Genomic DNA, 22780 nt, shown 5'->3' with positions numbered 1-22780 from the left:
AAGCAGCAGATCCCTTCCTGTAAGGAGGAAGTGGAGTTAAAATACAGCAGACTTTGTGGCATGTTTTGTGTGTGAATAAAAGATGTAATTGGAGCTGAGTTTGGAGGCACAGGCACCAGCAAGCACTAATGTCACACGCCAGAGCGTTAAAGAACATCAATTTTACTTTAAAGCATTATAGGAAAAGTTATGCATTTTTTATTCAAGTTTAATTATTGCACAACTTAGATGAATACATTTAACATCAGAAGGGAAACTATTAACTTAGAAGAAATATTTTGAAATCACGTGTTCACAGTAGAGTGTAGTTGATTTTAGTGTTAAAGAACAAAATAAAGCGCCCCTCCTTGGCTCTTCTTGGCATATACGATTTCCAGCTTATGTTCATGCATCAGGGGCACTTTCAGAAACTTTAGATTGTGAAAAGTAGCCTTGGGGAGGGGAAAACAACACAAGAGCCTTGAAAGACAATATTCAAATAACTGGCATATCCTTGAATTTTCAAATCACCGAAAAGCACTCTAGAATTGAACATATGAAATTATTATTTGATTTCTTTAGCTGATGGTTAGCTTGAAGACTGTGGTTTTTCATGCCTGTCACACAGACAGATGAAGCTAATATTATTTCAAAATACATATTTTGGGAATTTGCTTTGTAAAACCATGACATATTCAAGTCAGGTTTCAAAGATTCGGTCTTTACCACAGACAACTCAAAACACTTACCAATCTCTGAGAATATTTTTTTTCAGAAGTATTTAATCTTAGATTTTTCAATTAACATTTCATCTACCAGAGGAATAGCAAATTTGTCCAGCATATTCATAGTTCATGAACTTCTAATTTATATAATATCCTTCTTCAATATATAAATGAAATATTTCATAGAATATGCTTAATATACTATTTTTGAATTGTATACTTGTACAGCTATGATTTCACCTTTGCTCTCTCTACAGAAGACTATTTACTATAAGGAAACCCTTATATCATTGCATACTTCTTTTCCTACTGATATCATATAAGCATTATGATGCCATATCTTAGAACACTTATAAAATAGTACTATGTTCTAATACGTTAAATTTAGCCTTACATATTAGAAACCATTTCAGTATTGTTTTGACACTTTTATCTATTAAAAAATGAATAATTTCTTTATTCTTGTGGATTAATTAACTATATTGAAAATTAAAAGAGCCACTGAAAATAAGTAAAGAACTTTCATTTGTTTTGTTACCCTGGATTTTTCTAGTCATTCCAGACACATAGTAGACTTGCAGTGTTAAATCCTAAGTGACCACCTTTCACAGAAGCTTCTTCAGTAATCTTAGCAATATTTAGAAGCTTTTAATTCTATCTGTGCTCCCCGTGTTGAGGAAATTCCAGTTCTAGATGTATTAAAAGTATAAAGACAATTCAATGATGAATCCATGGACATCTCAATTTCTTTTAATATAAATAAGATATGGGCTAAAGTCATATGAAAACAATTATTTTAAATATAATACAGATTGATCTTGGTACTGAAAATGTATGCTCTTCCATTCTTCAGAATATTTTTAGGGAGAACAATCTTCTTTTTTTTTTTTAAGTGCGTAGGAAGTTCTGCATTGTTTACAATCATTTATTTAAAATACATAATTAAGTTGCAATATGAAAACCAAATGACATTAACAAAGCTCTGTGAAAGCTATATACCATGTAATCTTTCTGTCATTCAAAACCATTCACTTTGTTCTGCAAGGGGAGGTAAAAATGCAAGGTTGGAGAGGAGGGAATGGATAAACTATAAATTATAGAACATTAGTGTTTGAATATAAATATATTTTCTGAAGAAATTCTATTTCAATGGACATTCCTAGAAATTGGGTTAAAAGAATAGTCTAAAGCTATTGCATGGGGTCTGTGAAGCTTTTAGAAAAATATGTCAAACCTTTCAAGAAATAGCTCTTATTTGTAGTCTTTAGGAAGATGGTTTTGCACTTTTCTATGAGTAACAACCTGAAATTACATCTGGTTTTATCTCTGTTAACTGATGAAAAATGTAGGTAGTTATTAAGGAAGGAATTTATAGCTGTATAAGGGGATGTGTATGGATATTATCTATTTAGCAAAGCTGTATTCACTCCCTCCCAACAATGAATACTGAAAATCCCATGGCTTCAGCAATCTTTTTCATACTTATTGTGCTAGTTCATTGTGTAAGTATTGGGCACTTATTGTATTTCTGAAAGCAAAAGTAATTTGGAGTATAGTGCTATTTCTTAATTCTTAATTGGATTACCAATAGTTTTTACAATAAAACCAAACTACCTGGTTTTCCTCTTGTACATTCATTTAGTATCATTCTGAGAACAGGATGAAGAATTCAGCCAAATACAATTCCCTTATAGGCCTGAGTAATTGCTTGTCTGGGGCTACTGCTATTTGTGTGGTTCTGTGTATGTGGCCTATACATCTATTTTTGAACATATCAATATTCTTTTAAGAAAGGGATGGAAATTCAATAGGGAAGTCAACAGAACTTACATGCTCAGGAATGGACAATGGCTGGATTTGCTTAAACTTTATAGTAACCACAATTTTTATGAGAAGAGGTTGCTTTGAAATGCCACGCAAGAAATAACACACTGAAAAAAAAGCTATTTGGGACTGTACTTGCTGCCAATGTGTTCTTTCAAGTTATTAGAATTACGTGGGAAATGTCAGACAGCTTTTGATAGTGACCATTACTTTTTCAGTAGCTATAAAAAGAGACTTTCTGGCCAATGAAAGAACATGTTTCATCATGCTCTCCAATTTAAACCACTTCCCAAATTTCTTAAGACTTAAATTTCCCATTTCTATATTTTTCTCAAGTTGTATTAAGGTATTATTCCTGTATGTGTTGTCTTCCTCATGTGCTCTTTTGAAACACTTCACTCCACCAATTATGTTATAATACTGTAAATTGAAGAAAATCTTTTACAAATGTTTTAAAAGCATCCTACTTGCAAAAGCAAAGTGCAAAATCAGAAATATGCACCTTATGCATTGATTTCACTTGATTGCAGGGAACTATATTTGAGGAAAGCCCATTAGCCTGTTTAATGGTCTGTGTGGTAAGACTACACAAAGTTAGCCTTTGAGTTGCTATTGTTTTCTCAAAAACAACACATGGGAAACTGAGCCTCTAATGTTGATGGGGAATTCCTGAGCACTTTCATCAGCATAGTCTCTGCAAACCAGGGTTTAAATAAATGACTTATAAGAACAAAGTAGAAACGAAGTACTTCAGAGGGCAGAAATAAAGAGCTGTCTTTGAAGACACAGAAAGGGAGAGAAAAAAATGTCTCTAATTTTTTTTTAATAATGTATAGAATAAAAATTTGAAAGAAATAGAGTGGAATCTTGGAGGGGATTTGCTGAGCGAAAATGAAGAGTGTGGATGTTGGGCTACTGAGAGATTAAAAGCCTTTTCAGTGTTTTTTATTCCGAGCAAAGGTGAGTCTGGTCCAACAAAACAACTGAGCTTCTGAATATTGCAGATATCACCAAAGGGGAAAAGGTAGCAACCCCTTCAAGTTGAACAGGACTCATTCTGTTTATATATTCAGATAATAAATAAAAAATCTGTCCGTTTAGTTAACAGATGACTCATGAAACTATTTCCTGCCAGCAGTTACTAGAGGGCCCACTGAAGGAAAAAGCCTGTATTCACCTCTGTGTTTACTGTTCCTGGTTTGAGTATCCACAAACTCAGAAGCCTTGAGGCCATAACTTTGCATCAATACGTGTGCTTGCTATAGATTCTTAGTCTTAACAATAATGAGCTTGCTGTAAATTCATCTTGTGTGGACAAAGAGAAGGGATGACAAACAAGTAATAGAAAATCAGAAGCTGAACAAGTTAGTCCATATAAATTATCGTGAAAGTTTTATGATATTGATAATTTATTATTTCATTAATTTTCTATAGATATATTACTATTTTAAAAATATAATGATGCTGCAGGCACTGTCTTGATGATGACTTATCAAGAGGAGGAACTGGTCTCTTCTAGCCATTCAAGCTCTGCTTTGCTGCCCACATCTGGGGGTGATCACTCTTAACACAACTGTTGGATCCTGGGAGAAGAGACAAGGCAGGAACTGTCAGAAGTTTAGTAATCTCTGAGAGCAGTGAGCTGAACACGGTGAGAATAGACTTTGAGAGGCCATTCTTCTTAATGGGGATGGGCATGCAAAGGCCATTTAAACTTTGGGCGATGATTAGGGGCTGTGTGGTGAGTGTACAACATTGGCCTGGGGCAAGATTCTGAGGATACCTTATTAGCATAAGGAGGAATTGCAGATTTTGCTGGACTTGACATGATAAGCCAAGAAGAAGTTTAACTGGGCTATGTGACCTCCTCCTAAAGGGCAAAATTTGGGGTCTAGGGCTAACAGCACTAGAACATGCAAGCACCAGGAAGTGAGAAGGAATCCTGCAGATTTCAGAACAGGATTTCTGGGGTTTGGACACCCCTTTAATCCATTCTTGCACTAAGTCTGCTCATTCTGGTCTCACAGCCCCCTGGCCCCACATCTCCTTTAATTAAAATGAGGAAAATTACATTTAACAGAATATGGAAAGAACTTTAAGGAACAGCAACAGTAAGGTCATTGAGTGGCTTCAAAATTACTTAACCAAAAATGAGACGGTTAAGGAAATTTTCTTTCAAGTAAATGAAGTCCACTTAAAAAAAATCACAGAGAAAATACAGTCTAAATGCAGAATTGTGGAACCCAATCCCAAAGAAGACATCTACAAAATACTACTAAGTTTGAAGCTCAAAGAACATTTTGCATTTTGGGAGATGGAGCAGAAACATATTTTAAGAGTCAAAGGATCAAGGCATTTCTTCTAGTAATTTCTGAGGCTTAACATGACTTCCCAAACATGAACTGACCATGAATCACACCAGTGAGTATGACAACGTGGTTGGAAAGTGTCCACAAGGCCTCAATGCTACAGAGAAACTACCAACAACAACGAAATTCTGAGAGTAGGAGCAATAGATTTACCAAGAGAACAACACTCTCATCAGCTCTGAAAAAATATGTAGAAGTAATATTATACAGACTGAGCAATCTGTATTTATGAACATAGTGATGTGTTGTGTATGGTTTTGTGTGTGTGTGTGTGTGTGTGTCTGTAAGAACAGTTAGTAAATAAAAGAGGCTATGGACTTACAAGAGAGTAAGACAGGGTTTGGGAGGGAGGGAAAAGGTATAGATTTTAAGCACAACAATAAACAAATATTTCAAAAAATAACTACTGTAGTTTTGCTTAAAATGTGTTCCACTCCCTTCAAAAACATTGCGGACCTCCAAGCTAAATCAGAAAGGATGTACTGCACACATGACATTACTTTTGAAGGCAGATATCGTGGTAGATGCCTTACCTTCACTACTATGAATGGGGCACTGGGAAAATACTCGGTGAAGAAGTACTAGGATCCCATCCCTTCTTATGTCTTCCAATATGAAACTATTAGGCATAGAAGGTTTTAAAAGTGGGCAGTAAAAGAGTGAAGAGATAGAGGTGGTGTCTTATGGGGCATCAGGAAGAAATAATTCTCCTTTATGAAGTTTACTGAGGACTGAGTGTTGTCCCCTGAATTACTAATGTTAACTATTTCTGGTGGTTGGGATAGGGAGGTTTAGTGAAATTGAGGTGATTCGTCTGGTGATTGATAGCCTGCACTTAAATATGAGGATTAAACTTTCTTTAAAAGTTTTTCTGCTGTTGTTTTATGTATAGAGAAAGAGGAGTTGGTGTCATCAAATATAAATACTTTTTAATGTTGATGTTTTGAGTGTATGTGTACATGAACATAATCTTTTTTTATTAATTTCTAGAAATTTTACATCAAAAACTTTCCAGGATATGTTACAGTTTTCTCTGACAGCAATCTTTGGCTTGTTACAAGGGGGAGGCATGGCATACTCACTGAGAGGTTTTAACAAATAAACCTGTTATTTGAGGAAACTATGGCACAAAACCTAAAGCCCGTTCCTCTAGAGTGCTTGTACGGGAATTCTAACAGTGCCATTGATTTCCATCAAAGAATCTTGATTTTGTAAGAAGGTAGGAGGAGGAACACAACAATAGAGAGAACATACCTGCTACACTAGAATGAAGTGTAAAAGTAACAAACTCCCTTTTAGCAAACCACGTAACCCGTTTTTATTTATGGTTATGTGACTTTTCATAAACCTTTTGTCGCTTTTCAACTATTGATTTTTTTCTCTTGATATCATGACTATGAAGTGCTTTCTTAAGATTTGTCCCCAAACTGAAAGAGCTAAAGTACCTGCTTGTGTAGCTCGTTTGAGTAGGCTTTTCTATGAGTAGTGAATAGCCATATTCTCAGGAAATACAATGGGTGTTTGGAGAAAGAAAGTTTAATCCTCATATTTAAGTGCAGGCTATCAATCACAAGTATTGAAAAAATATTGAAGGCTTTAAGGTATAAGACAAATGTAGTTACAGTGATTTACATGGAATAAAATTGTTATTTAGTTTGCAACATCTCAAAATTTATTTCCGTATGTATTTTATGAGAATAAATCGGATTTAAAATATGATTTTGAGCCACAGCTTTTTACAGTAACTCATACTGAATTTGATAAATAGAATGTTTTGGTAGAATAAAACTAGAAAGATTTAAAATATGTTTATGTTTAAAGATGCAACTTTTGAGGGAGAAATGTGCAAGACTATACTGATTAAATTATTTCCACCCCCCAATTTTTTTCTTATGTTTAGCTATTTGCCATATTTTATTTCAAAATATTATTCATCATATTGATGCTTTTCTTCATTGGCTTGATCCCTGCATTTAATTTTCAAAGGAATTTTCTACTCTGAAAATTACAAATTAAAAATAATGAGGAAGTAACTATGGTTGAAATTTCTTCCGATGCTTTGACTATTTTACAAATGGATGCTATTCCATAATGAGACACCAAACAAGCTTATGGGCATAAACCTATTAGAATGAGAGAATTTATTGAACTATAATCAGTCAGTTGCAACTGAACTCATGTTTTTAGCAGTTTGTATGTTTTTATGGTTTATAGTTGGGTACAGAAGTTCATTGCCAATAGGTCATTCAGTATTTAGTAAATATCCTATCCTGGGCAATTGTTCTCTTTATTCTGAGCTCAGTAACTTGTCATTATTGATTCTACTATTGAGTTCAGTGTATTTCTCTTCATCTTCAAATTAATCTCCACGTTCTTTATTTGTAAATTTCTATAACTTCTCATGAATTGACAAAATATATCTCTTCAAATTTTTCTGGAGTTTCTTATACCTTGAATGCAAACTAATGTAGTCATCCTCATCTGCACATCTCTCAAGGATATGCCTGTAGAGTCAATGCAAAGGTTTGGCTTTGGTCTTGGGCTGGTTAGTATTACATCAACTTGATACAAACTAGAGTCTTGTGAAAAGAGAGATGCTCAACTGAGAAATCTCCTCCAGACATTTTGGAGCAAGTCATTGGAATATGTTTACATGTCTCTATGTCTTGAGATAGCATGCACATAGAAAAATGACTTTCTACTAAATAAATGAACAAATGAGCAGAGCAATATGGGTGAATGACATAAATCAGCCTCGTCTCCTAATCTCTGTCTGCAATGTGAGTTCTGAATTAACTGGTATAAACCAGAACTAGGTCATTTGTAAAATTTCTCAAAACTTATCCAAGTTAAGAACAACTGGTGAGCCACAGAGATTTATGAAATGTTTCTTTGAGAGAAAAACTGCATTATACATGAGATGTTTAAAGTAGATTAATCAACATGAAAATATGCATGAAGGCTAGGTATAGAAACTGATTAAAATGACTAGGATGATTACAGTTTATCAAAACATGTTTAAAGATATATCTTATTTTTTATTGTTTTACAAAACAAAAGCTTTTGTAAAGAAAGATCTTCACAGTTAAGGTTGAAGGTGTTCAGGCCATTTAAGAAGCATTCAGTGAACTGATTTGGACAGGATCGCATTTTAGATATTATACATAAGATTTAGTTAGCTATGTTCTCAACAGAAGTTCAAAGTACCCATCAGTATTTGTTTCAATTACCCATGTAGAACTAGAACTCTCATAGAGTTGAGGTGAGAAAAAAGCTGATATGTGTGTGTGTGTGTATCATGAAATAAATTTTTCTATACAAAAAAGCTTATTATATGATTAATTGTGTTTAAAATCTTTCTTAATATAATATAGATATTTCTATTTCCAACAAAGTCAAATTAAATAATTGTTATCTGCAAAATTCATTACAAAAATATTTTTAAAGATCATAACATTTTTGATCTGCGGTTGAATGGTGACTCTTTCCCAGTGGTGCCTGATGTGTTTTATTAAATTAAAGATTATAGAAATTTTAATGTTAGACTTCACATATGGCCCAATAGCCATATTCACAGGTGGCCTTGCCCTAACTAGGAAGAAACTTTAAAGGAAGAACAAAGAAAAGAACAGGAAATGAATGATGTCTTCTTTTTACATGAACAGCTCCTGTGAAGAATGTGGAAAGCAGTCATCTTAAATAATGTTATAGTGAAAAGCTTACATATAATTTAATATCTGAAGTTCTATAAATTGATCCATTTATATCAATATTACAGGTTAATGTTTAAATAACATGTTCTTTGGTAGAAGTGAACTAATACCTTTAAATCACTAAATACTAATATTATGCCCACATTACTGCTTTCCCATCTATCTATGCATGATATCTGAGTCTGGATCCTGCATAGTTGAAAGTACATTAGATCCATAGACTCACAGAAAACAGCTTTGTCTCTCAATGGACCCTCGACATGTAGAGTAGTTTGTCACAATTATCTGGTAATCTCTTTCAGTGTACAATTATCTGGTAATCTCTTTCAGTGTAACTCACACAGCAAAAATGACAATATTCCTGTCACACATCAGAAATGTCCCGGCTCTACCAGTTTCCACATTCGCGAGAATGAAGAAAGCCATTCTGAGGTACGATTGCGTCTGTAGAGTCACAGTTGGTGCAGGGCGTTGCTATTTTTTTTCTAGATTTTAAATCTACTATGCTCACTATTACAGATAATTTTGGGTTTCTGATTTCTCTTTATGATGGGATTTTTCTACTAGTGCTTTATTATAGGTGAAAGTAAATAAGATTAGTGAAATATGTTCATGGATCCTATCCCCCATTTCTAATAGTGTAACTCTGAATTTATCATGCTTCTAGCATTGAACATAAACTTCATTTTTATCTATTTTTGGAAAAAATAGCCAATGACTTTGTTTTGGAGTTTTCGAAAAATATGCTATTTCTTAATGCATTATTTCTTATTTGTACACAAGAACATGCATATTAATTCACCAAAAGATTTACATTTTTCAAACAATGGTACCAAAGATAGTCTTACTCAAGATATGCTAGTTAAACTGTGAGAAACTTCAATAATTGCTTTTTTATAAAACTGTATTTACCCAAATTTGATTGCTTATATAATCGAAATTAATATTTTAAAAAAAAATCATAGTTTTTAAAATGTTATTTTCCCAACACAAGAAACTCCATTTACTTACGTTTATGTAATATTAGGAGATCTAACACAATATACTTTATGAGACCTTGGCCATAGTCAGAAAGTTTTCTTCTTATTTTTGCTTTTGTTTTGTTCCTGTGTGTGTGTGTATGTGTGTGTGTGTGTGTGTGTGTGTGTATTTGTGTGTGTGCATGTGTGTGTTTGTGTATATGTGTTAAGTATTTTTCTTAATTTTAAATTTTAAAAAATTTAACTAAAATATAATTATATCATATCTTTCCCCCAATTATCGCAATACCAACACAAGTACCTCACAAGTATTAGCTTTCTTTTTTAATTATACACACACACATGCACACACACACACACACACACATACACACACACACACGTATCGATAATGTTATATATTCTTACATTGGTGTATAATAGAAAAGAATCAATATTTTTAAAAATTTATGTTGTACTAGTTAAAATTTATCTTGAAAAATTTTTACATTTCCCTTATTTTCTGCAGCCATAGAGATAATGGGTAACATATTTATAAATTTGAGTCTTTGTAGTTTAATTTGTCAAGAATATTTTTAATCAACTCCTTAAATTATGCAAAGATATATATATATAGTTGTTGCCAGACTCTTTTGCAACAGTTTGATCATTACACTATAAAGAAATACATCATTCTGTAAGCTTCAGTAACATCATATGCTGATAACAAAGATGTAACACCTAAAGTGTTTAGGAAAAATAATTAATTGAGGTCATAAAGTGTTAAAGTAATATTTAGGTTTATTAGCCTCCAATTCTCTTTAACATATTTTGAACTTACTTTTTTGTGGAAGTCTAAATATTTAGGATATTCTACCTCAACAAAAATATAATAGTGTGTTTGTTTATAGGGTGTGTGTGTGAGTGTGTGTGTGTGTATTTGAATTTCTCTAATTCTCTTGAAAATTTCAAGAACAACCATGTCTGATGATCGCTTTTGTTTTCGCGAACACTATATATGTTTTTAAATAACCAGTATTATCTGATCTCTCCCTAATTATTACTAAAAATAACACAATATAGATTATATAGGGGAAATTTCAATCATAAAAATATAAATATATAAAATAAGTAAAATGCTCTCATTTTTAAATCATTCTATTCGTTTACATCTCAAATGATATCCCACTTCCCAGTTACCCCTCCACCAACTCCTCCATCCCATATTCGACCTCCCCCCTCCCCTTTGCCTGTAAGAAGGTGCTTCCCCACCCACCCATACTCTTCCACCCCACCTCTTCATCATCCCCCTATGCTGGGCATCAAACCTCCACAGGACCAAGGGTTTCCCCTCCCATTGCTGTCAGGCAAGGCCATCCTCTGCTGCATATGAAACTGGAGCCATGCATCCCTCCAAGTATCCTCCTTGGTTTGTGGTCTTGTCTCTGGGAGAACTGGTTGGTCCAGCCAGCCTATGTTGTTCTTCTAATGGGGTTACAATCCCCCTCTGCTCCTCCAGTCCTTCTGCCCCCTCCCCTATCAGTTTCTCTGAGCTGGCATTTTAAGAAAATTATAAAAGTAAAGAAAATCCACATCTTTCAAATATCTGATAATTGAATTTATTAAAATATTTAACTCTCATTTTTAAAATAATAAGTGAATAAATCTTATATAAGCCCTTGATGGTTAATGGATAGAGAAATTGTTTCCTGAACAATTTCTTATCTTTTTAAAGACATTGTGAGATAAAGATAATTATACTCCTAGATGTTTTTTTTTTTTTTTTTTTTTTTTTTTTTTTTTTTTTTTTGGTTTTTCGAGACAGGGTTTCTCTGTGTAGCCCTGGCTGTCCTGGAACTCACTTTGTAGACCAGGCTGGCCTCGAACTCAGAAATCTGCCTGCCTCTGCCTCCCGAGTGCTGGGATTAAAGGCGTGCGCCACCACGCCCGGCCCCTAGATGTGTTATAGGCACACAGTAGATAAAAGTTTTATTGGTTTTTAGGTAAATTAGAAAAAAAAATATACACTCTTATGATATTGATTTGTATCAATAATTCAATTACTGGAAAAGTAATTTTAATTTGCTATATTAGAAGACATAGACATAAATAATTTTTTAGGAAAGCTTTTGCTCACACACTTTCATTTGACCATTATTGCTCAAAGCTAATTATGATGTGAACAATTTTGAAAAGAGTCGTTTCAAGATATTTTCAATTGATTCTCTGATACTAAATATGAATAAAATCAACAATGTATGTATGTTTTTGTAATTTATGTTCTGCATCACAGGCTGTCTGTCGAACATTGTATGTATATTCTGTTATTGTTTCTCTATGTCTATCATAAGTTTAGATTTACATTGTAACACAAATTGGACATCATTGTCCTAAAAAATAGAAGACATAGATTTTGTGGGTATAAAGGTATGTGTATTTGGTAGTGGTTAAAGGAAAAAGTATGACATGATTAAAATGCATTGCACATCATTATCAAAGACCTAATAATGATATGTAAAATTGTAGTACATCTAATTCCCCGAATGCATATTTTATTAAAAACAAAATTTAAGGTCTGATATTTCTTATGAAAATTGAACAATCAGTATGTTATATTGAATGTTCTAGAAAGATATCTGGGTGAAACATATTCAGTTTAAATATTCATTACATACAGATCAATTAATAAAGTGGTTTATTTTAATAATGAGTTCCTTGAAAAGGAATTAATGAATTGCTTATAAATTTTAAGGTGTAAAAAGTAAAGATGATTATAACCTATGACTTAATTCTCTAGACTATGCTATTTTAATTCTCTAGAATATGCTATTTATTTATAATATATGTGAAATCTTGTAAGTGTACTTTGTAAATAATAAATTTTCAGAATTAATGTTTTCTTTACTTATATTAATATATTTAATAAAATGATATGTAAATTATAGGGTTAACTTGTTCATGTAACATTCTGGTAATTAAAGGTAATTAATGTAAATTAAAACATTAAATTTATATTATGACATTTGATACAAAGTAAAACCAAGACTGGTGTGACCAGTTAGGTTTTAACCATAATGAAATATCATCCTTAACCAATCTTGAGATAATTATTCTTACTCATAAAGAAATGCTAATATCAGGTGTTGAGATATTTTAGTCCCTGACACTACTCTAAGTATTTTGTATTCATTACATTAATTCTTATAATCTATCACTGAATATAAAACATGTTATAATTGCATGCATTGCTGACTTAAAACTGCAGTCATTTAAACTCTGATAAATGCTTATTTACAATTTTGAATATCATCATTAATTCAGGGTTTTTTTGGTATTGTTGAAATATTAATTTTTAATTCTAACTACAATTCTATTCACTTTGTGGAAGGGAAAACTGAGACTATGATGTGAGGTGATTTGTTTATAGCCACACATTGCCACATTGAGTAAGATAAAAACCATGTTCATATTCAGAAAATATACAGTTAGCTGTTGGAAAATGCTTGAATACAAACAATCAAAACAAAAGCATCATAGACTATTTCACTGTCCATGGGCCAATATTAAAATTTAACACAACTAACTGATTTCATAGTCAAAACCCAGGGAAAGAAGAGATGGATTAGCCTAACCTAAGTCGTAGAACTAGAAAATGGTAGTATAAAATTTGCTTATGTCCTAGGATTTCTGATCTTGGAATAAAATAAAGATTCCACCTTAAAAGTGCATAAAAGTGATTTTCCAAGCAAATGTCAAAAATAAAGAATCATACTTGAAATTCTTTCTTAAATTAGAGTTCAAATGAGGTGCTGAAGTGAAACTGTCATATTAAAGTTTTTTTTTTTTTTTTTCTGTTTTTACCTCTTCCTACCATACCCTCTGTCACAGCATTGACATAGCACCACAGTGGTTAAAATAGAAACACAGAAATGGAAAAGCATGCATTATTTTATACCATTTATGCCTATCACCTTACTAAACATCTTTGATCTATAAATTTAGCTGTCACTTCCCTTCTCTAATACCTCATTTCCCAGAGCCATGAAACTTCACAGGATACAGACAGATAGAGATTTGAGGTTTTATATTCCTCAACTGGCAGGGAAATGTTATAGAAATCTCTCTCTGTCTCTCTGTCTCTCTGTCTCTCTGTCTGTCTCTCTCTCTCTCTCACACACACACACGCACACGCACACACACACACAAGGACGTGGGAATTCCTATCAGTATGAGTAACTCTTCGATATTACTATTTATTATACTTTAGCTAATGTTCTTACAAAATGGTCTATAATTCAATACATGAAATTTTCAGCTAAGATTTTCTTTGTAGGGATAAAATCTAAACAATGATGTTAGATGGGAATTTTAGCTTTAAAAGTTTGTAAGACTGGTGTAAGGACTTATGAATTGGTGTGAATTTTAGCTGCCAGACCTTAGAAATGTGGCAGTTATTTCAAGTGTGAAATTCGTAGGTGCAGATGGTTGGTTAAGACATCCTAGGATGGGCAATTGCAGCAAATTACCACAGCAAATAGACAAAACATTTTGATAGGGGAAATTTTTGACCTTTTATTTAAATTTATAACACAGATTTTTGATGGATTTATAAATAAATAGGAATTATCACTTTTAAGGAGTTATCAGATTTGTAAAATATTGTGATAGAAACATTAATAGAGTAAAATAGTATGATGTTATATAGTGAGTAAGAGGAATATTAGGAAGAAAATATAACTATATTAAACTACTACTTATAATAAGTGTCATATAGTTTTAAATAAAGACTTTGTATAAATGATGTAATGTACAAAGTATATTTTTTCCTCATTTAAAACACTTTACGGGTACACCTTGTACCTAGCTCACACGCAAATGACACAGAGATGCTTGCAGAATTCAGTAACAGAGCAAGTGCAATCAAGGAAAGCATTCATCACTTGTGTTTTCTAATGTTAAAAAAGAAAGTGAAAGGTAGACTTCAGAACCCTCGTCACATATATTCTCTGGTTTTGTTTGGACTTTCTGATACTTTTATAAAAAGGCACATATACAAATAGGGCTCAGCATGTCTATCTTTGTTTTCTCTTTTGGTATGTAAATATATTTAGTAACTCTAAATTTCCTTTTTGTATTTCATAACCATGGAGATATTGAAATTTTTTTCTTTAGGGGATGCAGAACAGATTATTTATTGTGTTCATTTTTTACTTTTCTATAATCATGCTCTTAACAAATGATGATTCATAGAGTTTTCCTTTTTGTTCTTTTGTTCCTTCGTTCCCTTTTCACTTCTGATTAATATAGGAGGAATACTAGACATAGGAAGTTATAGTTATTCCACAATAAAGAATAGGCATAGTTTGCTATATATGAGATATTAGAGCACATGAAGCTAGAGAGCTGTCTATTATTATGTAAACAGCATTGAAAGGTTAGATGCTCAATATGCAAAATAAAACCAAACCAGAAATTTTACCAGAGTAGTTAAAGAATGCATTGTTTTTTTCTTACTTCTTTTTGAGACTATCCACTGGTTTTATCTTAGATCTCTTTTGTGACTTATATTACAAAACTTCAATCTGGTTCAAAATACACAACTACACTCTAAGACCTCACATTTGTAATTAATATGATATAAATGTATGTGAAATCTAACTGTATATTATTTACACAAGCACAAAACCTTTAATTATAAAGAATGTTGACCTTATTTGTTTTCAATGTGAATTTAGGATAATTGGCTTAACAATGTCTAAACATGTAACTGGAAATTTAAGTATTCAAGTGCATGCCGACATTTCTGTAAACAGATATGGCTCATTGAAGGAACTGAATAATTTTGTATCCACTATGCATCTGTTATATAGTTATATCTTTGTCTATTGGGATACTTGGTATATATGATAATTACTAGTGCCTTCTAAAAGAGAATATACAACAGTATTTTTGCAGTGCTAAATAAGAGTTCTCAAAATATTTTATGGCTAAGAATTTATTCAGTAGAATATCCTGGGATATTTTTTTCAGGTAACTCCCTTCTGTTCTGCACACACATGTAAATGAATGGACATTTCGGTTTCCCATGCGTTCAGTATTTTTCCAATTATTCAAGTCTGTATAGATTGGCCATCACCTTCTCTTACTTCTTATTCCACACATTGTGCCATTTCTAGCTTCACCACAGAGTGAGTGGGCTTGGTAGTATTTTTAGGAAGAGCCATATTTGACAGATATCCTGATGGTGTCAGCAGTGGTCACAGCCTTGATGGACAGCATCAAACCTTGAGGTGGCCTAGTTCCTGCTAATTAGTTGTTTGAAGTCACTCTGTGTGCCACAGGCAGAGACTTATCAGCCAAAGATATCTTTACCAGTCAAAATGACAGCTGTGATACAGCTGCTTGTGGGGAGATTGGCGTACACAGAGTCTTTCAAGCAGGTGACAGCCACAGTGCCTTTTTATTTTTCCTGAAGCATCCCGTAGATGTAACAAAACAACCAAAACAGAATTTTCCAAAAAATAAATAAGATCTAAGCCCATATCTTTTGGGTGAACATAGAAACCATACCATCAAAATGAATATAAATATTACCACACTGGGAGAATGAAATGTAGCTCTTGCTGCTTCATGAATACTTATAAATTGAATGAAGTTGCATGCTGTTGTGATTAATGCAGACCAAACATATGGTTTTAGAATTAACTCTGATGTGCAGAGTTCTCAGAAAATTCAATGCATGTTCATTTACAGTGACTGGAAATCTTCCCAGAAACAGTTATATTTGAACACCTGGAGAGTACACAGTCGAAAACAATGTATTGTGTAATATCTCAGAGAGGAATAGAAATCAACAACATATATATTAGGAGAGTATAGAAATGAGAAAAAGTCAGTGGTAATGTATATTTAAAGAAGTGTATTGCATTGACTTAGTAATCATGACATTCGTTTTCATTCATGTGAAGTGTGGGATTCCCTCTATGACCACAATTTAATTACATATTCCTAAACAAATTATACAAACTTTTTTATATATTTTCTACGTTCTAGCAGTTTTGCAGCATGAACAGTTTCAAAATATCCACCAAGTGTTTCAATGATATAATTAATAGTTTATAAAACAAATATTACAATATTTGTATATTACCATATACACTCATGAAACCATAGTTGTGAAAGATACTTTAAACTTTAACAATTAAAATAGCATTCATATTCTTATAAAATTAACTGTCCTATTCTGTAGTTACATGTAGTGACTAAGTTGGCCTAATAACTTAAGTTTTAATTTCATTAAGTCCCTAGGTAAAATGAAAGTCCCATTAGAGTTCGTTCATATATTTTCCTCAGATCTAAAAGTATGATTCAATATACACTGTGTAAAGGCTATGTTTGTTTGTTTGTTTTACATATATGGGAGTGTAAAAAATGAAGTTGAAAAAGATTGGAAACTGGGGTTTTAGAGAGTAGGCTGAGGAGCACTGATAGGGGAAAGTAAAGTAAAGGGCATTAGCAAAATAGGAAAGTAAGACCAAAAATGCCTTATATACACTCAGGGAAATGCCATAATAAACTCCAGTGTCTCATGTAACTAAGAGAAAAAAGTCTAGCTATAAGTAGAAGACAATTATACTCTTTCATGTGTGAAATACATACTTGTGGCAATAGAATAAATAATGGAATGCTGAAGAAGTGCTAAGGAATACAGCTGTTACAGTAGATCTGAATTCCATTCCCACACCTGGCAGTTTACAATTGCCTGTAATTCAAGCTTATGATAACTGAATCCCCTTCTTACCTCACAAGGCATCTGTACTCACAGACAGATATACCCATAGATGATCAGATGACATACATTGAAAAAATCCTTTAAAAGTATATAATGCAGATCTCATGAACAACAAATTCAATTTGGAATTCATTTTAATCTGTATGTTAAACTATGTGACCATGTGATTAGAAGAAGCCTAGAAAATACTTGGTATCTATGGAAGACGGATTTCTTTTTTTGTATTAATCCACAAAGATAGCCACATGTAGCAAATGCTTGAGTTTGTTTCTGAAAATTCTCATATCCATGAGAAGTAGTTTTGGTGACATGAGAGAAAAGCTAAAAATGCAGTTTTAGTGCAAACAGCAAACAGCAATATGAACCTAAAGAACAGATTAATGTTTTTGTTGTAATTATTTAATATAAAATTCTAAAATAGAATAGAATAAACTATGTCTTACAAAACACAATTAATTTGAATAGGATTAAAATGGGAAGACAGAAAGTGGAAATAAAATATAATGAACTATATTGCATGCAGTGAAGCTGCATCATTTTACTCCATTTTTATCTTAGGGATATTTGTTTTTATGTTCAGGTGTATCCTCTGGATTTCTCAGTATGGGATCATGGGTCAATTTCTGAAGTTTGAGAGCCACTAGGAAAAACAAATAACTCCTACTTACATTTATCATGTATCAGACACTCTTCAGAAACACTTTGATTATATTAACTGAACTAACAACACCATGGGATGAAACCTCCCACGGCTCCTGTTTACAACCAAAAAAGATAGAAATCATCACTCAGCAGATAAATTGTGGAAAAGATTTTAGGCAAAAATGGCTGTTTGCTGAGCCTATAATCTAAGGATTTTGTCAAAGAGAACAGAGAGTCCAGGGTAGATGCTGGCTGCTTGACTTTCAGTATGATACCCTATTATTCTACTTCATCAGTGTCTCTCTCTTTTTAGGCTAAATTCCAAGCTCTGCCTCCCAAGTGCTGGGATTAAAGGTGTGTGTCACCATGCCCGGCTGACTTGCTTTTTAAATGGCCTAGTAATAAACCATTGTGTAAATGGACCACATTTTCTCCATCCATCCATCCATCCATCCATCCATCCATCCATCCATCCATCCATCCATCCACTGAGGGGCATTTAGGTTGTTTACAATTTCTGCCTCTTATGAATAGAGCATCAATAAACACAGTTGAGCAAGTGTCTCTGTGATGCAGCATCCCTTGGGTATATGCCCAAGACTGGCATAATTGGATCTTGAGGTATTTGATTACCATTTTTCTGAGTGACTGCTATACTGATGTCCATAGTGGTTGTGTGTATTTTTACTGCCATCAGCATTGTTTGAATGTTCCTCTTACTCCACATCCTCTCCAGCATAATTCATTTTGATTTGTGTTTCTCTGATGGCTCAGGGTGAGGAACTGCCTTCTTAAGACCTCAATGTTTTCTCTCACTTCCTGTGGATAGATTCCATGGAGGGAGTCCTTAAAGGGAGGGAGACCTTGGAAAAGATGAGAGTGCTACCAAGGCTAGCCCAGATGGGATTCTCCTTGCTTCTACAGCATTCAAATCTTTTCAAATCATTATCTATTCAGAACACATCCACTACTGAGATCAAGTAAGAGAACTTTCCTCTGTAGGTAGCCTTAAAAAGGGATTGTTTAGCTAAACATAAGACCTATGATTTCTTAGTAAACAAGATGAATAGTTGTTTGGGGCAATTTGATTTAATGGGTTGAGTTAAAAAGCCCGAGCCACTCAGAATTATAACATTCCATTTGGAGCAAGTTCTTGTACATGGTGTACGCCTGCTTCTGGGAAATCAAGGGTGTGTGGGAAAGGACTCTAGAAGGATATAGAGTTCTCTTTCCTAGTATCCAACTATCACTTAAACAGTCTCTTAAAGAGGGAACAGTGATCTTTGATACTGTGTTTTACTCAATGTTCTTTCTTTCTTTCTTTCTTTCTTTCTTTCTTTCTTTCTTTCTTTCTTTCTTTCTTTAATTAGGTAATTTCCTCAATTACATTTCCAATGCTATCCAAAAAGTCCCCAATACACTCCCCCCCCAGTCCCCCACCCACCCACCCACACCCCTTAGCCCTGGCATTCCCCTGTACTGGGGCATATAAAGTTGGCAAGTCCAATGGGACTCTCTTTCCAGTGATGGCCTACTAGGCCATCTTTTGATACAAATGCAGCTAGAGACAAGAGCTCTGGGGTACTGGTTAGTTCCTAATAATGATCCACCTATGGGGTTGCAGTTCCCTCTAGCTCCTTGGGTACTTTCTCTAGCTCCTCCATTGGGGGCCCTGTGATGCATCCAATAGTTGACTGTGAGCATCCACTTCTGTGTTTGCTAGGCCCCGGCATTGTCTCACAAGAGACAGCTATATCTGGGTCCTTTCAGCAAAATCTTGCTAGTGTATGCAATGGTGTCAGCGATTGGAAGCTGATTATGGGATGGATCCCTGGATATGGCAGTCTTTAGATGGTCCATCCTTTCTTCACAGCTCCAAACTTTATCTCTGTAACTCTTTCCATGGGTGTTTTGTTCCCAATTCCAAGAAGGGGCACAGTGTCCACACTTTGGTCTTCGTTCTTCTTGAGTTTCATGCGTTTAACTAATTGTATCTTATATCTTTGGTATCCTAAGTTTTTGGGCTAATATCCACTTATCAGTGAGTACATATTGTGTGAGTTCCTTTGTGAACATGTTACCTCACTCAGAATGATGCCCTCCAGAACCATCCATTTGCCTAGGAATTTCATAAATTCATTCCTTTTAATAGCTGAGTAGTACTCCATTGTGTAAATGTACCACATTTTCTGTATCCATTCCTCTGTTGAGGGGCATCTGGGTTCTTTCCAGCTTCTGGCTATTATAAATAAGGCTGCTATGAACATAGTGGAGCATGTGTCCTTCTTACCGGTTGGAACATCTTCTGGATATATGCCCAGGAGAGGTATTGCTGGATCCTCTGGTAGTATTATGTCCAATTTTCTGAGGAACTACTAAACTGATTTCCAGAGTGGTTGTACCAGCTTGCAATCCCACCAACAATGAAGGAGTGTTCCTCTTTCTCCACATCCTCGCCAGCATCTGCTGTCACCTGAATTTTTGATCTTAGCCATTCTGACTGGTGTGAGGTGGAATCTCAGGGTTGTTTTGATTTGCATTTCCCTGATGATTAAGGATGTTGAACATTTTTTCAGGTGCTTCTCTGCCATTCGGTATTCCTCAGGTGAGAATTCTTTGTTCAGTTCTGAGCCCCATTTTTTAACGGGGTTATTTGATTTTCTGGAGTCCACCTTCTTTTTTTTTTTTTGATTTTTAATATTTTTATTACATATTTTCCCAATTACATTTCCAATGCTATCCCAAAAGTCCCCCATAGCGCCCCCCACTTCCCTACCCACCCATTCCCATTCTTTTGGCCCTGGAATTCCCCTATATTGGGGCATATAAAGTTTGCAAGTCCAATGGGCCTCTCTTTCCAATGATGGCCGACTAGGCCATCTTTCGATACATATGCAGCTAGAGACAAGAGCTCCGGAGTTCTGGTTAGTACATCATGTTGTTCCAACAATAGGGTTGCAGATCCCTTTAGCTCCTTGGGTACTTTCTCTAGCTTCTCCATTGGGAGCCCTGTGATACATCCAATAGCTGACTGTGAACATCCACTCCTGTGTTTGCTAGGCCCCGGCATCGTCTCACAAGAGACAGCTATATTTGGGTCCTTTCAGCAAAATCTTGCTAGTGTATGCAATGGTGTCAGCGTTTAGAAGCTGATTATGGGACGGATCCCTGGATACAGCAGTCTCTAAATGGTCCATCCTTTCATCACAGCTACGAACTTTGTCTCTGTAACTCCTTCCCTGGGTGTTTTGTTCCCAATTCTAAGAAGGTGCACAGTGTCCACACTTTGGTCTTCATTCTTCTTGAGTTTCATGCGTTTATCAAATTGTATCTTATATCTTGGGTATCCTAAGTTTTGGGCTAATATCCACTTATCAATGAATACATATTGTGTGAGTTCTTTTGTGATTGTGTTACTTCACTCAAGATGATGCCCTCCAGGTCCATCCATTTGGCTAGGAATTTCATAAATTCATTCTTTTTAATAGCTGAGTAGTACTCCATTGTGTAAATGTACCATAATTTCTGTATCCATTCCTCTGTTGAGGGACATCTGGGTTCTTTCCAGCTTCTGGCTATTATAAATAGGGCTGCTATGAACATAGTGGAGCATGTGTCCTTTTTACCGGTTGGGACATCTTCTGGATATATGCCCAGGAAAGGTATTGCTGGATCCTCCGGTAGTACTATGTCCAATTTTCTGAGGAACCGCCAGACTGATTTCCAGAGTGGTTGTACAAGCTTGCAATCCCACCAACAATGGAGGAGTGTTCCTCTTTCTCCACATCCTCGCCAGCATCTGCTGTCACCTGAATTTTTGATCTTAGCCATTCTGACTGGTGTGAGGTGGAATCTCAGGGTTGTTTTGATTTGCATTTCCCTGATGATTAAGGATGTTGAACATTTTTTCAGGTGTTTCTCTGCCATTCGGTATTCCTCAGGTGAGAATTCTTTGTTCAGTTCTGAGCCCCATTTTTTAATGGGGTTATTTGACTTTCTGGAGTCCACCTTCTTGAGTTCTTTATATATATTGGATATTAGTCCCTTATCTGATTTAGGATAGGTGAAGATCCTTTCCCAATCTGTTGGTGGTTTTTTTGTCTTATTGATGGTGTCTTTAGCCTTGCAGAAGCTTTGTAGTTTCATGAGGTCCCACTTGTCAATTCTCGATCTTACAGCACAAGCCATTACTGTTCTATTCAGGAATTTTTCCCCTGTGCCCATATCTTCAAGGCTTTTCCCCACTTTCTCCTCTATAAGTTTCAGTGTCTCTGGTTTTATGTGAAGTTCCTTGATCCACTTAGACTTGACCTTAGTACAAGGAGATAGGAATGGATAGATTTGCATTCTTCTGCATGTTAACAACCAGTTGTGCCAGCACCATTTGTTGAAAATGCTGTCTTTCTTCCACTGGATGTTTTTAGCTCCCTTGTCGAAGATCAAGTGACCATAGGTGTGTGGGTTCATTTCTTGGTCTTCAATTCTATTCCATTGGTCTATTTGTCTGTCACTATACCAGTACCATGAAGTTTTTATCACAATTGCTTTGTAGTAGAGCTTTAGGTCCGGCATGGTGATTCCACCAGAGGTTCTTTTATCCTTGAGAAGAGTTTTTGCTATCCTAGGTTTTTTGTTATTCCAGATGAATTTGCAGATTGCACTTTCTACTTCGTTGAAGAATTGATTTGGAATTTTGATGGGGATTGCATTGAATCTGTAGATTGCTTTTGGCAAGATAGCCATTTTTACAATGTTGATCCTGCCAATCCATGAGCAT

At 34.5% G+C, this 22780-nt stretch overlaps 1 protein-coding gene across 5 annotated transcripts in view; it reads left to right on the top strand.

Annotated features, from left to right (window-relative positions):
- Positions 1–22780, top strand: part of Pcdh9 (protocadherin 9) — an 865561-nt gene that overhangs the window by 317259 nt on the left and 525522 nt on the right. For 3 of the 5 annotated variants that reach the window (XM_021181287.2, XM_021181285.2, XM_029469350.2), the window contains exon 3: positions 8941–9042. The exons of the other annotated variants lie outside the window; for them this stretch is intronic. In XM_021181287.2, the coding sequence (XP_021036946.1) occupies positions 8941–9042 (102 nt within the window). The remainder of the gene's footprint in view (positions 1–8940; positions 9043–22780) is intronic. 5 annotated transcript variants of the gene reach the window in all.

Source organism: Mus caroli, unplaced genomic scaffold (genome assembly GCF_978045245.1).
Source record: "Mus caroli unplaced genomic scaffold, Mus_caroli_1 scaffold_12, whole genome shotgun sequence".
Classification (NCBI taxonomy): Eukaryota; Metazoa; Chordata; class Mammalia; order Rodentia; family Muridae; genus Mus; species Mus caroli.
This window is presented reverse-complemented; position numbering and strand designations above follow the sequence as displayed.